Source organism: Rhamphochromis sp. 'chilingali' (assembly GCF_963969265.1).
Source record: "Rhamphochromis sp. 'chilingali' genome assembly, chromosome: 14".
NCBI classification, from domain to species: domain Eukaryota; kingdom Metazoa; phylum Chordata; class Actinopteri; order Cichliformes; family Cichlidae; genus Rhamphochromis; species Rhamphochromis sp. 'chilingali'.
In genome coordinates, this window is record NC_137941.1 from 22,922,685 (window position 1) to 22,939,273 (window position 16,589).

At 47.9% G+C, this 16,589-nt stretch overlaps 1 protein-coding gene across 3 annotated transcripts in view; it reads right to left on the bottom strand.

Moving 5' to 3' along the window:
• Positions 1-1,152: 1,152 nt before the first annotated feature.
• Positions 1,153-16,589, bottom strand: part of bcor (BCL6 corepressor) — a 31,781-nt gene continuing 16,344 nt past the window's right edge. For all 3 annotated transcript variants that reach the window (XM_080902798.1, XM_080902797.1, XM_080902796.1), the window contains 9 exons: positions 16,206-16,544; positions 14,833-15,117; positions 13,219-13,538; positions 11,713-11,997; positions 5,016-5,182; positions 4,132-4,277; positions 2,190-2,267; positions 1,865-2,018; positions 1,153-1,779 (listed from right to left, as the gene is read on the bottom strand). In XM_080902798.1, the coding sequence (XP_080758924.1) occupies positions 1,449-1,779; positions 1,865-2,018; positions 2,190-2,267; positions 4,132-4,277; positions 5,016-5,182; positions 11,713-11,997; positions 13,219-13,538; positions 14,833-15,117; positions 16,206-16,544 (2,105 nt within the window). In that variant the 3' untranslated portion in view covers positions 1,153-1,448. The remainder of the gene's footprint in view (positions 1,780-1,864; positions 2,019-2,189; positions 2,268-4,131; positions 4,278-5,015; positions 5,183-11,712; positions 11,998-13,218; positions 13,539-14,832; positions 15,118-16,205; positions 16,545-16,589) is intronic.

A 16,589-nucleotide genomic window follows, 5' to 3' on the forward strand; every position in this document is an offset into this window, starting at 1 on the left:
TGATACTGCTCATTTGAAGGAGAACTTCATTGCTGATTTTGCTGATAGTAAGAAGATCATTAGGTGATTATTGCCATTGAAAAAAACCCAAAACTTTTAATTTGGCTAATCAAGTAATCAAATCATGACACACACTCACATATTGTGTTTTCCAATCCTGCCTTGATGCAGTCAAAAACCTCCTGGATTTCCATTAACATTAAAAAGCATCGGCACCCACACAAAAGTTGGGATTTAGAATTGAAGCCCCATTGAATGGGTGGCGTTTGCAGATTTATACACTAGAGGACGCTGCAAGCCAGCAGCTGTTCACCACATAGGCGGCAAAAGGGGAGTTGGCACATTGTTCTCTCAGGGTTGCAGCAATAAATTGCACTAAACCTACAATACTTAAAATTTCCAAGAGATGGCAATAGAGGATCGTGGTGGATCGCACTTCCATCAGGCACAGGAGTAATTATACACACAGATTGAAATCGACAGGGCCCCCATCACCGCTCAACTTCTCAGAATTCAAATGACTTCATGAATGACTTAACGAGGAGCAGGACGCGTAGATCATCTTGCGGTTTGTATATTTATTTTAAAGCAACTTCGTTTGTAAAATATAAATACAAATTATGAGATATTTTAATTACAAAGTTAGAACAAAAAGAACAAACAAACCCAAAACAAAACAAAACTGGACACACCAAAAATTACCTTACTGCAGTAGCCTCCTTGTTATGTACAAGCTGTGCCAAGGGGTGAATATCAACATTATCTTAAAACTTTATTATACAATTTTGTAGTTTGCATGTTAAATTACAGACTAAACAGGAAGCAACATTTGAACATCCAGAAAAAAACCCCAAAAAACAACAACAACAGAAAAGCCCCTGAGGCTCAAGCGAGCACTAAAGTCTGAGGAGGGGATGGCTGGGGGGAGAAAAACAGGACATCATGTGCTTCCTATAAACACAGATACCACATTCAATAGCACAGCCTCGGTACTATTCTGTACAACTACACACATGCGCAATGTGCCGCGCGCTCACGCACGGCATCCAGTTGCTGACAACACGCTTACGCTCTGTTGCCATACAAAATCTTTCAGAGGGGCGTGTGAGCAAAAAAAAAAAAATCTCTTGATATTATATATTTATTTATGTATATATATATATATATATATATATATTTATTTATTTATACATATATTAATTTATAAAAATAAGACCATTATTAAGTCTATTGAGTCACAAATATATTGATCCTCAGTTAACAGAGGGAAATGTTTCAGCAGCCCATCAGCCAGTAGGTCAGTCCATCTGTACAGTGCACCAGTGCTGGTCCAGAGTCAGGCCGAAGCGCAGGAACTAAAGGTCAGGCTAAGGCATATCGTCATAACCCCTGCTCGGTTCTAAAGCAAACTGCAGTCGATAATGATCAAGGTTCAGTGGGTCAAAGGGTCAGGATGAGCCCAACTTTTCCACAGCCTTGATTTTGTCCTTGAGTTTGTCACCGGGGTGATCCCAGCGGTCGTCCAGAAACTCCAGCGTGGAGCCCAGCAGGGCTGCGAGCTCTGCGCTGTCTTCCACCAGGTCCAGCAGCTCCTTGCTGTCGGGATGGAAGCCCTCCAGCTCTTCTGGGCAGGAGAAGAGCTGGGACAGAGATGCTTGCCGGTAAAACTCCGCCTCCGCTACCGTCACCACCTCCATGTGAGGGAAGGCCTGCCGGAAACCGCGAGCGGACATCCGCAGCCGACGGAGCACATCGGAGAATAGCAGCCAGTTTTTTGGCCTGAAAGAGAATAATTAACAGACGTTTAGGAATTTAGGAAAAAACAGAGTTGAAAATGTAATCTGCTTTTGAGAATAATGCTCACCCCTGGGAGAGGGACACCTGGATGTTGTAGCAAGGCAAAAGAGGTCGGTCGGAGAACTCGAACTCAAACACCTCCCTTTTATCATCCTCATCTTCATCATCTGGACCTGGGGCGTCTGCTAAAATGTCATAGACACCGCCCTCTTCAGTAGACTCTGGACACAGAAAAAAGGAAAAGCACGGATCGTTTTTTAGTGAGCGTCAACATTACCATAAAGCTGCCTTGCCTAAAAGAGGCCAGTGCGACGTACAGACACTGATGATGTTTAAAAATAAAGACTTTGTAAGCACTAAAGGACACACGCAGAGTGCTGATCAGTACTCACCACACACAGCGCTGCCATAGAATTCCCAATAAAGCCCTGGGTCGTCATCTGAGCGGCCCTGAAGGTCGGCAAAATAATCTACGGACAGAGGAGAGGAGCGAAGCCTGTTATTCAAGAGCCAAAGCCCTGGGGACAGGCAACGAGGCAAATACAATTGCCCTTGGAGAATACAGCAGAAAAATGGATAAAGAGCGCAGGAAAAAAAAGAGGAGAGAAGGAGGAGGAGGGTGAGGGGGAGTGTCAAGAGAGAAAAGAGAAACAAACAGAGCAAATGTTTTTGGGGGGAGGAGGGGAGGACGGGAAGGCTGATGGTCAGGGGCCAGCGGCTCTACCACGGGGGAGGAGAGTGGCTGTCTCTGCTGGGTTAGAGCTGGCTCAGTGCAGAGCAGGCCTGCAGACTGCTGCCAGGAATCAAACAAGAACCACACACAGTCGCCGAGTGCGCACACACACACAGAGCGATGGAAACAAACAGGCAGAGGGAGCTGGATAAGCACACCCAGCGAGAGCAAAGTGTGTATTCAGCACATGCGCGCGCACGCACACACTTGCAGAGTGAGAGCTGGGCTTTGTGCCAGTGCTGAGGCGTGGGGCGTCTGGCGTGTGTTTGGAGGGATTAACGGCCTCCAGATGAGTGGGACCAGGTGGAGGGAGGGCAGCAATCGCTTGCACTCGCTCATTTTCTCCGGTGCTCGATCTCCCTGCCGACATCGATCCATCCACCCGCGTTCTCTTCAACATTCAGCACCAGCTTTCGCAGGCGTCTACCTACTCGCATAAACCTCCTCCTGCCACCTGTTTTATTTTCGCCTCCGTTCCGCGATCGTCTCTCCTGCTCGCTACGAGCCCCCGAGTGTCTCTCAGGCAATAGCTTTTAACTAGTTCAGGTAATGCCAAGCAGCTGGCTACAGGGGAAACGTGAGCCTGTTTGTGTGTGTGTGTGTGTGTGTGTGTGCTTTCATTTCCTCCTCCTCCTCCTGTGCACAGATTCGTGTTGACTCAACCCGAGTACAAACATCAAGCCCTCACAACACACACGTCAGACTGTAGCGTGGCAGCCTTGTGAAAAGACAGGCGCTCACATGCACACGTACAAAAGCAGAGTCTCTAGCCAGAGCAAAGCCCATTTCCGCACGTACGCTGAGCAAACACAGTTGCCGTTGCTAAGTAACCAGATAGAGGAGCTCAGAGGCAGCAGCACGCACCCTGGCGGGCTCAGACTCCCTGTCTAACAGGTGGTCGAGGGAGGAAGGGAGGGGGAGAGGAGGGGTAGGGAGGTCGCTGGAGGGGAGACGGGGATGACAGCGACGGACGTGTCGAGCTGTAGTTGGGAGGATTTGCGGAGGGGGCCTCACACCAACAGGTTGCACAGAGGTCAGAGCGCTGAAAGAACAGCAAACAGCGAACAAGCCAAGATGGGAGCTTTCGGGAACCGGGCTCGTGACCGATCTCTTTAACAGTTTACCCTTGCCTCACCTTTTGATGGCCACACTCCGGTGTGCCTTCTGGTTTTTGTTTTTTTGTGTGTGCGTGTGTGTTTTTTGAAAAAGAAATCCTTGCTTCGCGTTGGCTTTTATTTCCCTTTTCTAGCATTGCTGAGTTTTATGATCTGTGGTCAAAGGCACATTAATATTCAAATTTTGTGGCTTTTGCATTTCATTTTGTCTGCATGAGAGAAGAAACATTCTACCAACTTTAGCTCTTACTACACTGCAATTTTAATAAGGATCTTAAATTAGGTATTAAGTAACCTTTTTTTTGTTAAGATCCGTTTTGTCTTTCTTCATATTGCAGATAATTCCTACATATGATGGCCTAACTCAGAAGGCTTTGTTTGCAAGCCATCTATCACACGTGCCAAAATGAGACTCAAATGTAAGAATCTGAAGTCAAGGACTCAATGTCAATTTCTTTCTTTCATATGTAAGAAAATCACATTTACCAGTGAGGAAGCGCTCCATGCTGTCGCTGTGGGTCATCTTGAGAAGGCCACGGCCAGAATACGTTGCCAAGGTGGGGTCGGCGCCATAAGACAGCAGGACTCTCACCACGTCCAGGTGGTCGTTCTCCACGGCATCGTGAATCGGTCTACACACACAGGGAAGTAAGTTCATTGATTAACTATTGGAGTGGTTTTCCAGGATGATATTAGGGGGGAAATTGCATTTTGCATCATATCTTTACAAATACATATCAAATTAAAATTATAAGAGGGAAATGTCTTCTTTACCTTCTTCAGAAAATATTTTAAACTCGGATCCACATATCCTTCAAAATCTATGGATAAAATTTATACATGGTGTGGAGGATATTTTTGGGAATTCACTTCTGATCAAACTTACAAGAACGATCTATATTTTCCTTTTTTAGATTTTCCCTAAACTCAGACGTAGCGAGACATAAAGTAAAATGAAATTCAGATTTATAAGACTACTGTTGTTCTTACTGCAGATGCTGCAAATCTCAAAAGCAAAACTGCATGGGCAATACTCCTGTAAGACCTGAGCACAGTTTCTTAGAACAGACCCCCCAGTGTAAATTTTAATAACACTGCAATGAAAGTACTAGCCTTCCCTTTCCAAAAGTGCAGCTAATCAGCCAAATCACTGCTCTTGTACAATAATGTAAAATAAATCCCAGAAATTTTAGTTATGAGAAAGCTCGCGTCACTTTATTGATGGCCAAGCCCTGGTTTTCTTTATTCGGGAATTCATGTAAAACCAAAAAAAGAAAATCCCTACATTTCTGCATTTTCCTAAGAGGGGTGTTTATGTAACCGTTGGTGTTTGTGATCGAGTGTGCACGTGCATGAAAGAGTTCGTTTACCTGGTGCCGTCCTGAGCGCTGCAGTTGATGTCAGCCCCGTAATCCAGAAGGTGTTGGACTATGGTGAGCCAGCCGCGGGCGCATGCCTCGTGGAGCGCGCAGTAACCGGCGTAATCTCTGTGATTCACCTCACACACTCTGTTCTCCAGACAGTACAGCACAACCTCCTAAAAAAAATAAAAAAAAGAGCCAACAAAGAGAGCAGGGCTTAGTGTGTGAGCATCTGCGAAGCAAACACTGCGAGAGCAGCCACACAAGTCAGATGCATGCGCAAACAGTCCTTCCCTTTACGGTTCCTGAGGGAGAAAAATGAAGGAAAGGAGGAACTGAGTGTGTTTCCTGTGCTGGACAAACATACACGCTCGCACACAAATGCTCCATAATACTGGAGCTGGCGCCAAACACATCGAGGAGACCAAGTGTGACTCAACTGTATTTAGCCTGCCAGATTCTCCTCATGCACGTGTGTGTGTGTGTGTGTGTGTGTGTGTGTGGGGCATGGTTGGGCCTGGACGCTGCTGTGGCAGCCAGTTACAATGGCTGGGCTCTGAACACAGCATAATGGAAGCGGAACAAAGAGATTTGATAGCGCCGCTCAAGAGCTGGAAGCGTTTTCTCTGGTCTAGGGCTGTGACAGTTGGAGGTCCAGCACTAAGTAGTCAGACTGGTTTTTATTGGACTGGAGCAGCGTCTGCTGCCATTAAACAGAGACGAGCCAGAGAGACAGAAAGCAGCCTAAAAGTGTGTCGATACAGGGCCCGTTCGAGTCAGACAAGTGTGCTTTTTTTTGTTAGTTTGTGCCCTTTTGGATAGGCAACTTAGTGTGGCACTGGCTATTACTAGTATTTGTAAACCCAAATAGATATATCCAGACGTTAAAATAGCTTTGAAATCCAATATGTCCTTAAATTCGCATGAAATGAGCAGTTTTGTGACCACGAGTGGCCCGTCTCCACGACACCAGTAAATTGTCCTTTCACTTTTGAGCCTGTGAAAATGGAAATGTCACGTAGAAATATAGAAAAAAAATAGCTTGAACTCGTTAACATTAACACAATATTTGTCTTAAAACCCCTTGAATTAAAGCTGCATACATTTACATCTTTATTGCTATGTTTCATATCAATTGTAGTGGTATATAGAAGCAAAATTATATATAAATATATAGATTTTTTAAACTTATGGATCCAACTGTAACCACACACACACACACGTGACTCTTATATCCAGACACATTCATACCCTGTCCTGCTGACAGTCCTGTGCCGAGGGGAGCAGAGCTGCTCATCTGAACCTGGGAAATGACTCCAAACTTCCATTTCTATGCTAATTCTAGGCTGCCATCTAGTCCAAGTGTTTATCTCTCTCTCACTCGCGCTTTCAGAACAGGGTGGCTGGAGGGAGGAAGAGGGAAGGAAAGGCAAGCGGAGAGAGAAAACAGACTGACAGAGGGACGAGCAGAGGGTTAGAGAGGACGCGGAACGGGACAGACGAGAGGCAACACCCCGACAGATGACAGATAAATGAATCTGTGGATGAAATCTGCCGGGGCAGTCCTCTGGGCTGCAGCTGATAATAACAAGAGATGAAGGGGTGGTGGGTGGCGGTGTGAAAACGGGGAGGGGTGAAAGGAGTGATAGAGCGAGCGATCGGACGAGCCAGAGAGGCGGGAGAGATAATGGAGAAAGAGAAGGAAGAGGGAAAGCAGGCAAGGAAGAAGTGCAAAATAAAAAGAGGGAGAGAGAGAAATGAGGGAAGGTGGAGAGACGCTCCAACTGGTTTTCTTTCACTGCCAACGCTCTGTTTGCCTGCTGGAGAGAGATTCAGGAGCACTGTGCTCAAGCTCCCCTCTGGGGGATTCCACTTGCTGTGTGTGTGTGTGTGTGCGCGCGCGCGCGAGTGAATGAGAGCAAGTGTTAGAGAGACTGACGGGTAGAGAGTGTTGATATGCAGCTTTCCTCGGTCTGTGTCTGTGCGCTTGTGTGCCTTTTTGTGTGTGGCTGTGGAGGAGGCGTAGCGCTAAACCTCCGGAGCCGTGTTTAATATCGCTGGGAGAGAGCGAGGAGCTTAGCATGAGAGCCCCGGCTTCCCGCCAGACAGACACACACACACGCACTCCTCCGCAGTAAAATGAGACACCCCTCCCCTCCTCCTCCTCTCGCTCTTTCGCTCCGTCCTCTAATCTCCCTCTCTAGAATGCTTCCCTGCGCTCGCCTGCAATCAATGCATCACTCAGACATTTAACCCCTCGCGGCTCGCAGAGTCCTCGCATACAGCACATGTGGTCATGTCGAGATGAATCACGTGCGCAGATGCACGAGTGGCTTTCCTTTGAATGATGAAGTCTAGGCAGCAAAGTTTGTGCGTGCTCAGAAAAGTGAAATGTGCGGATGATTGAGTGCATGTGTAAAGTGTGCGTGAAAGCCCGGCCCTCCTAGAATGGCACCGCTGGAGGGAGACGGGAAGCCTCAGTATGCAACTACTCATGATGTCAGTCAGACTTCATCTCACACTCAGCCACACATATGCTATTTAAGCCAATTTAAAAAGAAGAATGAAAAACAGGAGGATGTCCCATTCTCATCAGTAACCTGCACATTAAAGCTTCTCCACAGGTGTCTTTTAAATGGGTACGTCCACACTAATCCAGTTTCATTTTAAAACTTCTGCTTTCACATCCGCTGTCCAAAATCTTCGGCCGGTTTAAGAGCCCCGAAAATAAACCTATGGAAGCTCTGCTGACCCAACCTTTGTGTAAAAATAATGAGATATTGTTTTAATCTGGACAAACAATGATAACGCAACACCCGCGTTCACTGATCAAACCATAACAGCTAAGCTTGCGTACTTTTCTTTTGAGGTCGTCCTTCTTGTGCCAATGCCAGTGGCTTTTACTAACGATGAAAAATGGTCCTGCCACTGTCCTTACATTTTCTCTGCAACACCGCAAAGTCTGTTTTGGTTTTCTTGTTGCCGCTTCTACCTTCCACCTCGTTGGTAGTCCAGGCGGAAAAACGAAACCTTGTCTTGAATTTCGTCAATCCTGTTGTGCCGTTGCCTGCTGCACATGCATACCCTGTGGTATGCGAATGGTCTTGCAATAACCGTTTACAGTTGTGTTATTGTTTACCATATTCTGTATATTAGACATAAATGTTTTGCTAATAACCAGCAGGGGGCGACTCGTCTCGTTTCAGTCGAGTTGTACTGAATCCTCAGACCCTCATGCTAACCGTCTGATGATGAAATTTACGTCAAGTCCCAAGCAGACTCGGAAATATAACCCCTGCTTTATGCTTCTTTGAAGTCCACCACTTTGTGAGCATGCGTAGCTGCTGCACTGTAATGTAAATTCTCCTTGCAGTCACCAAAAGCAGGTAGACGCAGACGTCCCCACGGAACTTCACACTCACCGTCTGATGATGAAATTTACATTACTTGGACCCAAGCAGGCTTGTGGATACGGAAAGCATAATCCTTTGTCACTCAGAGATTAGTAGCTATTGGTATTTCGTTGGATCAGAAGATGACAGAGTGCAAATGTAAGTTTGCAAAAAACGTTGATGTTACGTCCGAAGCTAGTTAGCAATCTTTTGCTAACTAGCTCTAGTTAGCAAGCGATACTGCTACTACCCAACAACATGATGGTGCGAACCCGCCAAAGCAGTTGTCATAGCTAGCTGGCCTGCGACGAGTAAGCTAACGACCCTAACGACCTCAGCTTAAAATTGTTTAGTTAAAGAGATGTGCAGTATTAGTCTGTTTAATGAAATGCAATACAGTTAGTGTGATAACGTGTTAAATTTTGGACTTTTTGGTCTGTAGTTCCATCAAAGGTCAGCACTGTCGGGACTGCTTGCCATCGGTCAAAGCTGAACTTTAAGTCACTGTGGATGTACTTTACCACAAAAACCACTGATCACAGTGATTTCATTTTCCAAGTTTTTCCATCACGCTTTCTGGTCCAACTATGCACTTAAAATGCAATCCAGTTTTTTCCTCTTTGCTTGGATCATACATGGATTTGAGGAGGAAAAATCAGAAGCGATTCATGGGGAGAATAAATGACAGATTGCACCTTTATCTGAGCTTTCAATGGGCAGAGAGCTGAGGGGCCCCGAGCCCCAGCACTAGAGGGATGAAGACATCCGCAGAATCTCTGCTCATTACCATTTCAAATGCTCGGAGAGCGAGGGAGAGCGAGAGAATAAAAGGGGAGTGAGGGAGGAAGGAAGAGAGAGAGAGAGAAAGAGAGAGAGAGTGGGCTTTCATGTGCAGAGGCACGGATTGCAAAACTAAATGAACGTGAAATATGCACAGTGTCGGCCCGGGCAGCGAGAACAGCATGGAGAAGTGCATGTGTGCTAAAATCGCATGCATGAAGTGATTCTGCATCCTGCATGTGCCGATTTACACACAAACACGCACACAAAAAAGATGCAGCAGTGTATTTAGTGGCTTGTGCGTGCATGAGGAGACACTGAATTTGCATGTTCAGGTCTATGTGGGTGTGCGATAGCGAACGCCGAGAGTCGCCTTGTCTGTGTGGCATATGGAGAAGAAACATGTCAGGATGCCTGTGCATGTGCTTACTGGGTCAGAACGTGCGTGTGCGCACGTATTCCGTCGCATGCTCATAATCGGCATGTGAGCTGTGTTCGTGTGCGTGCCTCCGTCTCGCAGGCCCTCATATCTCTCTGCCTGCATGTGATAAGCCCAGAGCTCGCGGCGCTTAAACACCAGCGTGAGACAAGCGCTGTACGCATCTACAGGCTTGTATGCAAGTGTGTGTGTGTGTGTGTGTGTGTGTGTGTGTGTGTGTGTGTGTTAGGCCTTATGCATAGTTGGTGTGTGTGTTCCTGAGCACGTCCTTGTGTGTGCATGTGTGGGAGCCCCAGGGGCCTGCCCCAGGCTTATCGCACACAGGCAGTGAGAGACGAGCTTCCTGAGAGAGAGAGAGAGAGAGAGAGAGAGAGAGAGAGAGAGAGAGAGAGAGAGAGAGAGAGAGAGAAAGAAAGGGTGGGAGAGAGGGGGTTGTTTGCGCAGCGGTCAGTGCCTTGTTTGTGTAGTCTCAGGTTTTCTCCTCCCTCCTCCTTCATTCCCTCTCCACATGCAGAGCGCAGGAAGGGAAAAATGCGAAGGGGGAATGAAAAAAAAAAAAGAAGGAGAGGGAGGGAAAAAAAACGTTCGAGAGAGACGCATAAATCAGAGAGACGAGCCAGCTTCTCTCCAGCACGGCTGACTGAACCCTGCTGCTGCGCTGCACCCTGTTCGTGCGCGTGTATCTGTGTGTGTGAGAGTGTGTGTGTGTGAGTGAGAGAGAGCGAGCGAGCCAGGGAGAAAAACAGCCACCGCCACTGCTAACCACAGTCACCACGGCACATTAGAGGGCCATTAGAACGCGATTATACTCCCAGTGCTTACCTCTCATTCACACTCTCGCTCTCTCCCATTCAGACTCACACACATAATCACTGACACACACACACACGCGCGCGCACGTACCTCATCATCATAAACGTGTCCAAACACACACACAACCATAAAGCAACTCATGAATGAGCAACAAAAGAAACCCACACCTATTTACAGTTTCTGAGAAGATTCCTCTGCTGGTGATAAAAATTATCACGCACGCACACAGGCGGCATCAAAGGAGATACCGAAGGAGTGGACACGCATACAGGCGCCCACACACACACACACACACACACACACACACACACACACACACACACACACTGAGAGAGCAGGAATCCGCAGCTCAAGTAGCATTAAAACTACTCAGATCAATAAATCAATTTGTAACATCTGTCAACAAGGGGGAGAAACGTTTAGGCTCGCGAAGAGAAACATGGGGGATGAGGGAGAACGAGAGAGCGGGCCATCCAACTTTAATTAAAAGCTTTCGGAGCAATGGGAGTTGCGAGAGAGCGAGAAAGAGTCGGTAAAATATACACAAGTCTCATTCTTTCTTGCGTGTGGGGAGAATGAGGATCTGGTTTAGGAGCAAATGATCGGCAGCAAAGAAAAAAAAAATCTCCCGATGCTACGGAGAGGCAGCAAGCATCAGTCTGCGCATAATGATCCCACCGATCCCTTCATGCTGCCTGCGCGTGCTCGTTTCTGTGCGTGTGTGCGCGCCGGGGTGTGTGTCACACTTCGCCTCACGGAAAATTAATGAGATGTGAGAGCGGAGCGAGGCGAGAAGAGGGGAGGCTGTGTGTGTGTGTGTGCGCACTTGTGGGGAAGAGGAGGGGTGCCAACGACAATCTGAGTCACAAAGAGAGGAAGAGAAAGAGAGCGCTGAGAGGAAAGGGGGGGAGGGAGAGAGCGGAAACCTGAGAGAGAGAAAGAGTAGAGCGGGCGAGCCGAAAAGATGGAGCATGTGAAGTAGAAATCGCGAGTGAGGGCGAAATAGGAGGAAATCATACAAGAAGGAAGAAGAGGAAGAATAGGACAGATGAAAGAAGAATCTCAAAAACTCTGAGAAGGGGAAAAAAAAAAAAAAAAAAAAAAAGAGTAAAGCGACGTTTGGCAGAGTCACAGACAGGAACAAAGTAGGTGGAGAAAATGAGCTCAATTTAAGAAGGGAGAGAGAAAGCGAGAGATTTGGAAAAGACAAAGTCTGAGGGTGTAAATTGCGAAGAGAGAAAGCAGATAAGAAGGGAGGATGACTTCGACTGAAGCCTATTACCTCGTAGCCCAGTCGTGCTGCTCTCTGAAGGAGCGTCTCCCCGGCGTTCTTGTTCACAATCAGCCGACGAGCCTCTGGCGGGATCGGACGCACCACGGAGGGCTCGGCAGGGGGGGTTCTGTGCAAGCCCGCCGGCTCTGGTGGAACACCGCCCGCTCTGTCATTAGCCTGGAGCTGCAGGGAGGGTGGACAGAGCGCGGTGGGGGAGCAGGGCTTGACTGGAGAGCAGGGATAATGATTAGGAGAAGCGGCTCTCTTCCTCGGAGCGCTGCACTGCTCACTCAGCTGAGGAGAGAGTGAGAGATGGGGAGAGAGCGTTACAGTCCCTGCCACGAAGCAGACGGGACATTGACAGACACACACGAGCACGAGCATCCAAGGGGACAGGGATGAGACTACGCACACGCGCACGGAGGGAAATTAAAATGTGCATCCATGCACAGGAAATGATATCCACTTTTTAAAATAAGTTAAAAGGAGAATCAATTAAAAAGGTGGTTTAAGTATTCAAATCAGGGCCCAAAATTCATACTGAAATTTGAAGCTCAAATCTGTTCTTAAGCCATGTGTTTAGACCCCCCCACCCCACTTATCCTCACATGACTTCCAAACTACCTCTTTAACAGCATACCTACTCTATATATACACACTCAGATTGATTTTTTATCAACAACATCTGTGTTTATATATGACTATTGTGTCTGGGAGATACGCTATGCATCGCTGAAAACACACACACACACACTCACACACAAAGCTTTCACGCCCTAAAACAGTGCAGGTTGGCACGCCACTTTTCTTTAACTGCTAAACCAACAGAGCCCTCTGAACACAACACACGAGAGAGGGAGTTGCCTGCTTGAGTGTGTGCGTGTCTGACTGAGTGTGTGCGAACACTGCGAGCCCTCTCAGTGGAATTCCATGTCGAAGCAGCTGTCAGGCTGAGGAGGAGCAGGGGAGGAGAGCAGCACGGGCGGAAAACGACTCGCCTTCTTTTTTCTTTTTTTTTTCCCCTCAATTTTTCCCCCGTGCTCTCCCCCCTCCCTCCTCCTTTTGAACTCGGCGTTTCAAACGCTCAGTCGTAGCTGCCACATTCCTCATTGTGCGAGTGCGAGAAAGTGTGCGTGTGTGTAGCTTTGTGTTCAGGAGTGAGTGTGATATATAATTGCTCCAGGGTTTTTGAATGCTTGCGAACACGCAGACACTCGCACCCCTGTCTCTCACCTACCTACACACACACACACACACACACACACACAAAAAGATGACACGCGTTCGACAATTAAGGCCAGAGACACAAACACATGCATGCGGGGCCCTCCGCAGGGAGCCGCTGAGGGCGCGGGGAGGTCAAAGCTCCAGCAGTCCTCTAAACATTGTAAACATACTTCCTTCCTCAGTCCCTCCCTCCCGTCCCCAGCTGCATAATCAGAGGCGCCAACAGGCATACTGAAACAGAGTCTGCCGCTGCAAACATCCAGACGCCTGCGTCTTGGTCGCACTCACCTTGTCATCCTCAGCTTTTCCCAGCTCAGTCCCGCAACGCTGGCCCGGGCTGCTGGCGGCTGCCTCTTTCCTTTTCTCCCTCTCCCGCTCCCTCTGGCTGGTGTGTTTGGTCTTGCACGGCCGCTTGCCCTTGGGTTTGTCCGTGTCACTATGGCGACGGACCTTGAGGGGAGGGGTGCCTCCCACGGACTGTTCTGGGGCTGGAGAGGGGGGGCCCCTCCTGGACTCCTTGAGGCCACGGTCACCTGAGAAGGGGTTCGGCGGGTGCGCTCTGTCCTTCAGCTGGCTGGGGGGGAGGGGAGCGACGGCAGCAGCTACTCCTGGAGAAGGAAAAGAGGAAGGCAGAGTGAGCGAGTGCGAGGATAGGAAAGTATTGCAAGGCCATCTCTCACCCTCTGTTGGTTTATTAATGAGCACACAGAGCTGTCTGGGAGCGCAGCATGCCTGCTTGCCCAGGGAAAAAAAAATTATAAATAAAAAACACACACTCTCGCACGCAAGCTCGCATAAACACCGCTATAGTGATTCCTGTGCACTTCTTCACTGCAGCAAGGACACGGCTAGGAGTAATCTCCTTAAACAAATGTGGCACTGTCTGGTTTCAGCCTCTTATAGTACATATTTACACAAAAATAAAAAAGCTGCCCTTGAAACCTCAATGTCGAAAAGCTTATTGGAAATACATTTGCTCCTAAGGATCGTTGCAAACCCGCTTTAATCTACTTGGCGATCTGGTCTAGGTCTGATTTCTGCTGCAGTACAACTTTTAGAATAACAATTTAATAACAGCAATTTGTTGCAGAGACAACAGCTTTTTACAATGCAATATCCTTAACAGGCAGATTCATGCATTTCATGTGACTAGTGGTTTTCTGAAGGGGAAAAAAAAGAAAAAAACAACACACAGACACAGTGGAATAACCACAGTCATTATCAACACAACCGTTGTCACAGTCATGAGAGGTGAGAGGTAATTAAATAAATGTATATTATTTAAAAAAAAGAAAAAAAAGAATCAGTGCCCAGTAATGGTCTGTGGTTTCTACAGAAAAATACTCAAACCCTCTTCTGCTTTATTCACTTCCTTTAATCTCTCCACTGCTCTTTTATTCTCTCTTCTGCCTCGGAGACGCCATTTTGCATTTCTCATAAGGGAAAGCCCTGGCTTTAGTAAGACCCCTCTACCTCACACACCCAACAAAGGGGAAAGAAAAAGAAAATCATTGATCACACATTAGTCACACTCCACCTGCCTACACATACCTCCACCAGCCACTTCCCCTCATTTGCTTTTTAATCGTCCTCACAGAGACCCCGCTGTAGATCAGCTGAACATGAAAGAAAAAGCCTAAATCTTTGCGCACCGGGAGGGTGGTGAGAGGCATTTTATCTTGTGGTTCTCTGCGTCCCCCCTTTTTTTTGATTCCTCAAGCCTTTACCCTGGCAAGAGGAAGAATCTCCCCCCCCCCCCCCCCCCCCTCGTGCTCCCTGACAGCTTTTGGGAAATCCCCTAAAGACAGACTGCTCAACAAGAAAGTGAAACGTGAGCCAAAGATAGATTTCCGTTACCCTAGCTGAACTCGGCGGTTTGTACGGCTGGTGGTTCACTCTTACCATTAGGCAGCTTCTCGCAGCCCCATTTCCTGTTGATCTCGCTTCTCTGCGCCGCGGCTCTGTCCTCGTGCTCGCCGGGCCTGATCTTGCGCTCGCGCAGGCCCTGGGTAGGGCTAACCAATCGGGGCTGAGGCCATGCCCTCTCTTGCTTGATTTGAGACCCATCAGGTGAAGCAGCGCCCGCGGCGGGCTTGCTGAGTCGCAGTCCCTTGAGCTCTATGCAGACCTTAAGCTTCCGCACCTCCTCGTCGTCGTCGTCGTCCGCACTGGCTTTCTCACGCTCGTCTGCAGATGAACACAAACACAGAATGTTGCTTGAAACGCAACAGTTTGATGGTTTTTGCGTTTAAACCTCGATGCAAAGATGTGAAGAGCAAGCTCTCGAGCCTCGGTTATTATAAAAAGGTCATTTTAAAAAAAAAAAAACGCTAGGTAGTCTGAAAAGTGCATTATGAGCTACTTAAAAGATTTCTTCTAAGTGTCTCTGAGTTGACATTTGGATTAAAAGGTTTTCTGCTTTCTAAAGCCGTCATTGTCACCGTCTGCAACGTGCAGAACTACTGTAGATATTGACATGCAAGCTACAGAGCACAGAGAACAAAGGCCATTAATCAGGACATTCTTATGGCTGGTAAAACCCCATCTAAGCCTTACATATGACACACACCCAGGCAAGAGAGGCAGGGAGCAGGATGTAGAGCAGACAGATTGCGGAGTGAAAGGGGAGAGAAGTCAAGAGTCGGGTGGAGAAACAAAGCAATAAAGGCTGGAAAAGCAGAGGGAGGGTTCTCCCCCATGAAATTCACAGGGGACGGGTATTTGACTCGTCTGCCAGTGCCGAGGAGAACAAGCACGATACCGCATGCCAGCGAGAAAAGAAATAAAAAGGAAACCCAAACAGATGAGGGAAAAAAGAAAGGAGATGAAAAGAGAAGAAAAGAGCAGCTTTGAAGAGGGTGGGTAAGCACAGCGAAGGAACGGCAGTGCTGAAAGAAGAGAGAGAGAGAGAGAGAGACAGAGGGAATAGCTGTCCCTCTTCGTCGCTTCTCTCGCACTCCACTCAAAGGCAGGATTAAACACTTCTCAGAGCTGGCTGCCACACAGAGCGAAACACAGGACAGAGAGCAGGAAAGGGGAGGAAGAGCGTGTTGTGATGGAACGGATGTGAGGTGGAATTGATTGGGATGGAAGTAGTGATTATAAAAGTGGGATTTTTTTAAAAAAAGAACAAGGGATGAAACGGTGCTCGGCATCACACGGTGAAGGAAAACTAACTGGGCGGAATTCTAAGGATGCATGGAGAGCGGATGAAGAGCAGAAGGGGGATGCTATTTGAGGCATGCGAGATGCACGCTTGTTTGTGAAATTCTCACCCGTACAAAGCTTGGCTCTTTTCTCCAAGTGGATCACCCTTTCTCCCTCCATCTCTGTGTCCTCGTCCTCCGCTTTGAGGCCAAGGGGGCGTTTCCTGGTGACCCCAAAGCCAGGGCTAGTCCTCTCGTCGGGAAAGCCCTTTGATGGCGTCAGTGTGGGTGGCATACAGTGACCTTCCTCGCACTCTTTCATCCCCTTCCTGACACCATCCTTTAGCCCTCCTTGGCCCGGACCTCTGGCCCCATCTTGGGCTTCATGAGGATGGGATAAAGGCTCCCTCTGCCCTCCACACCTCTGAAGGACTGGAACTCTGTTGTTTGTGTATGCCGGCCGGACACCTGAGCAAAGCAGAGAAGACGGGGACATGAAGCGAACAGAGGAAA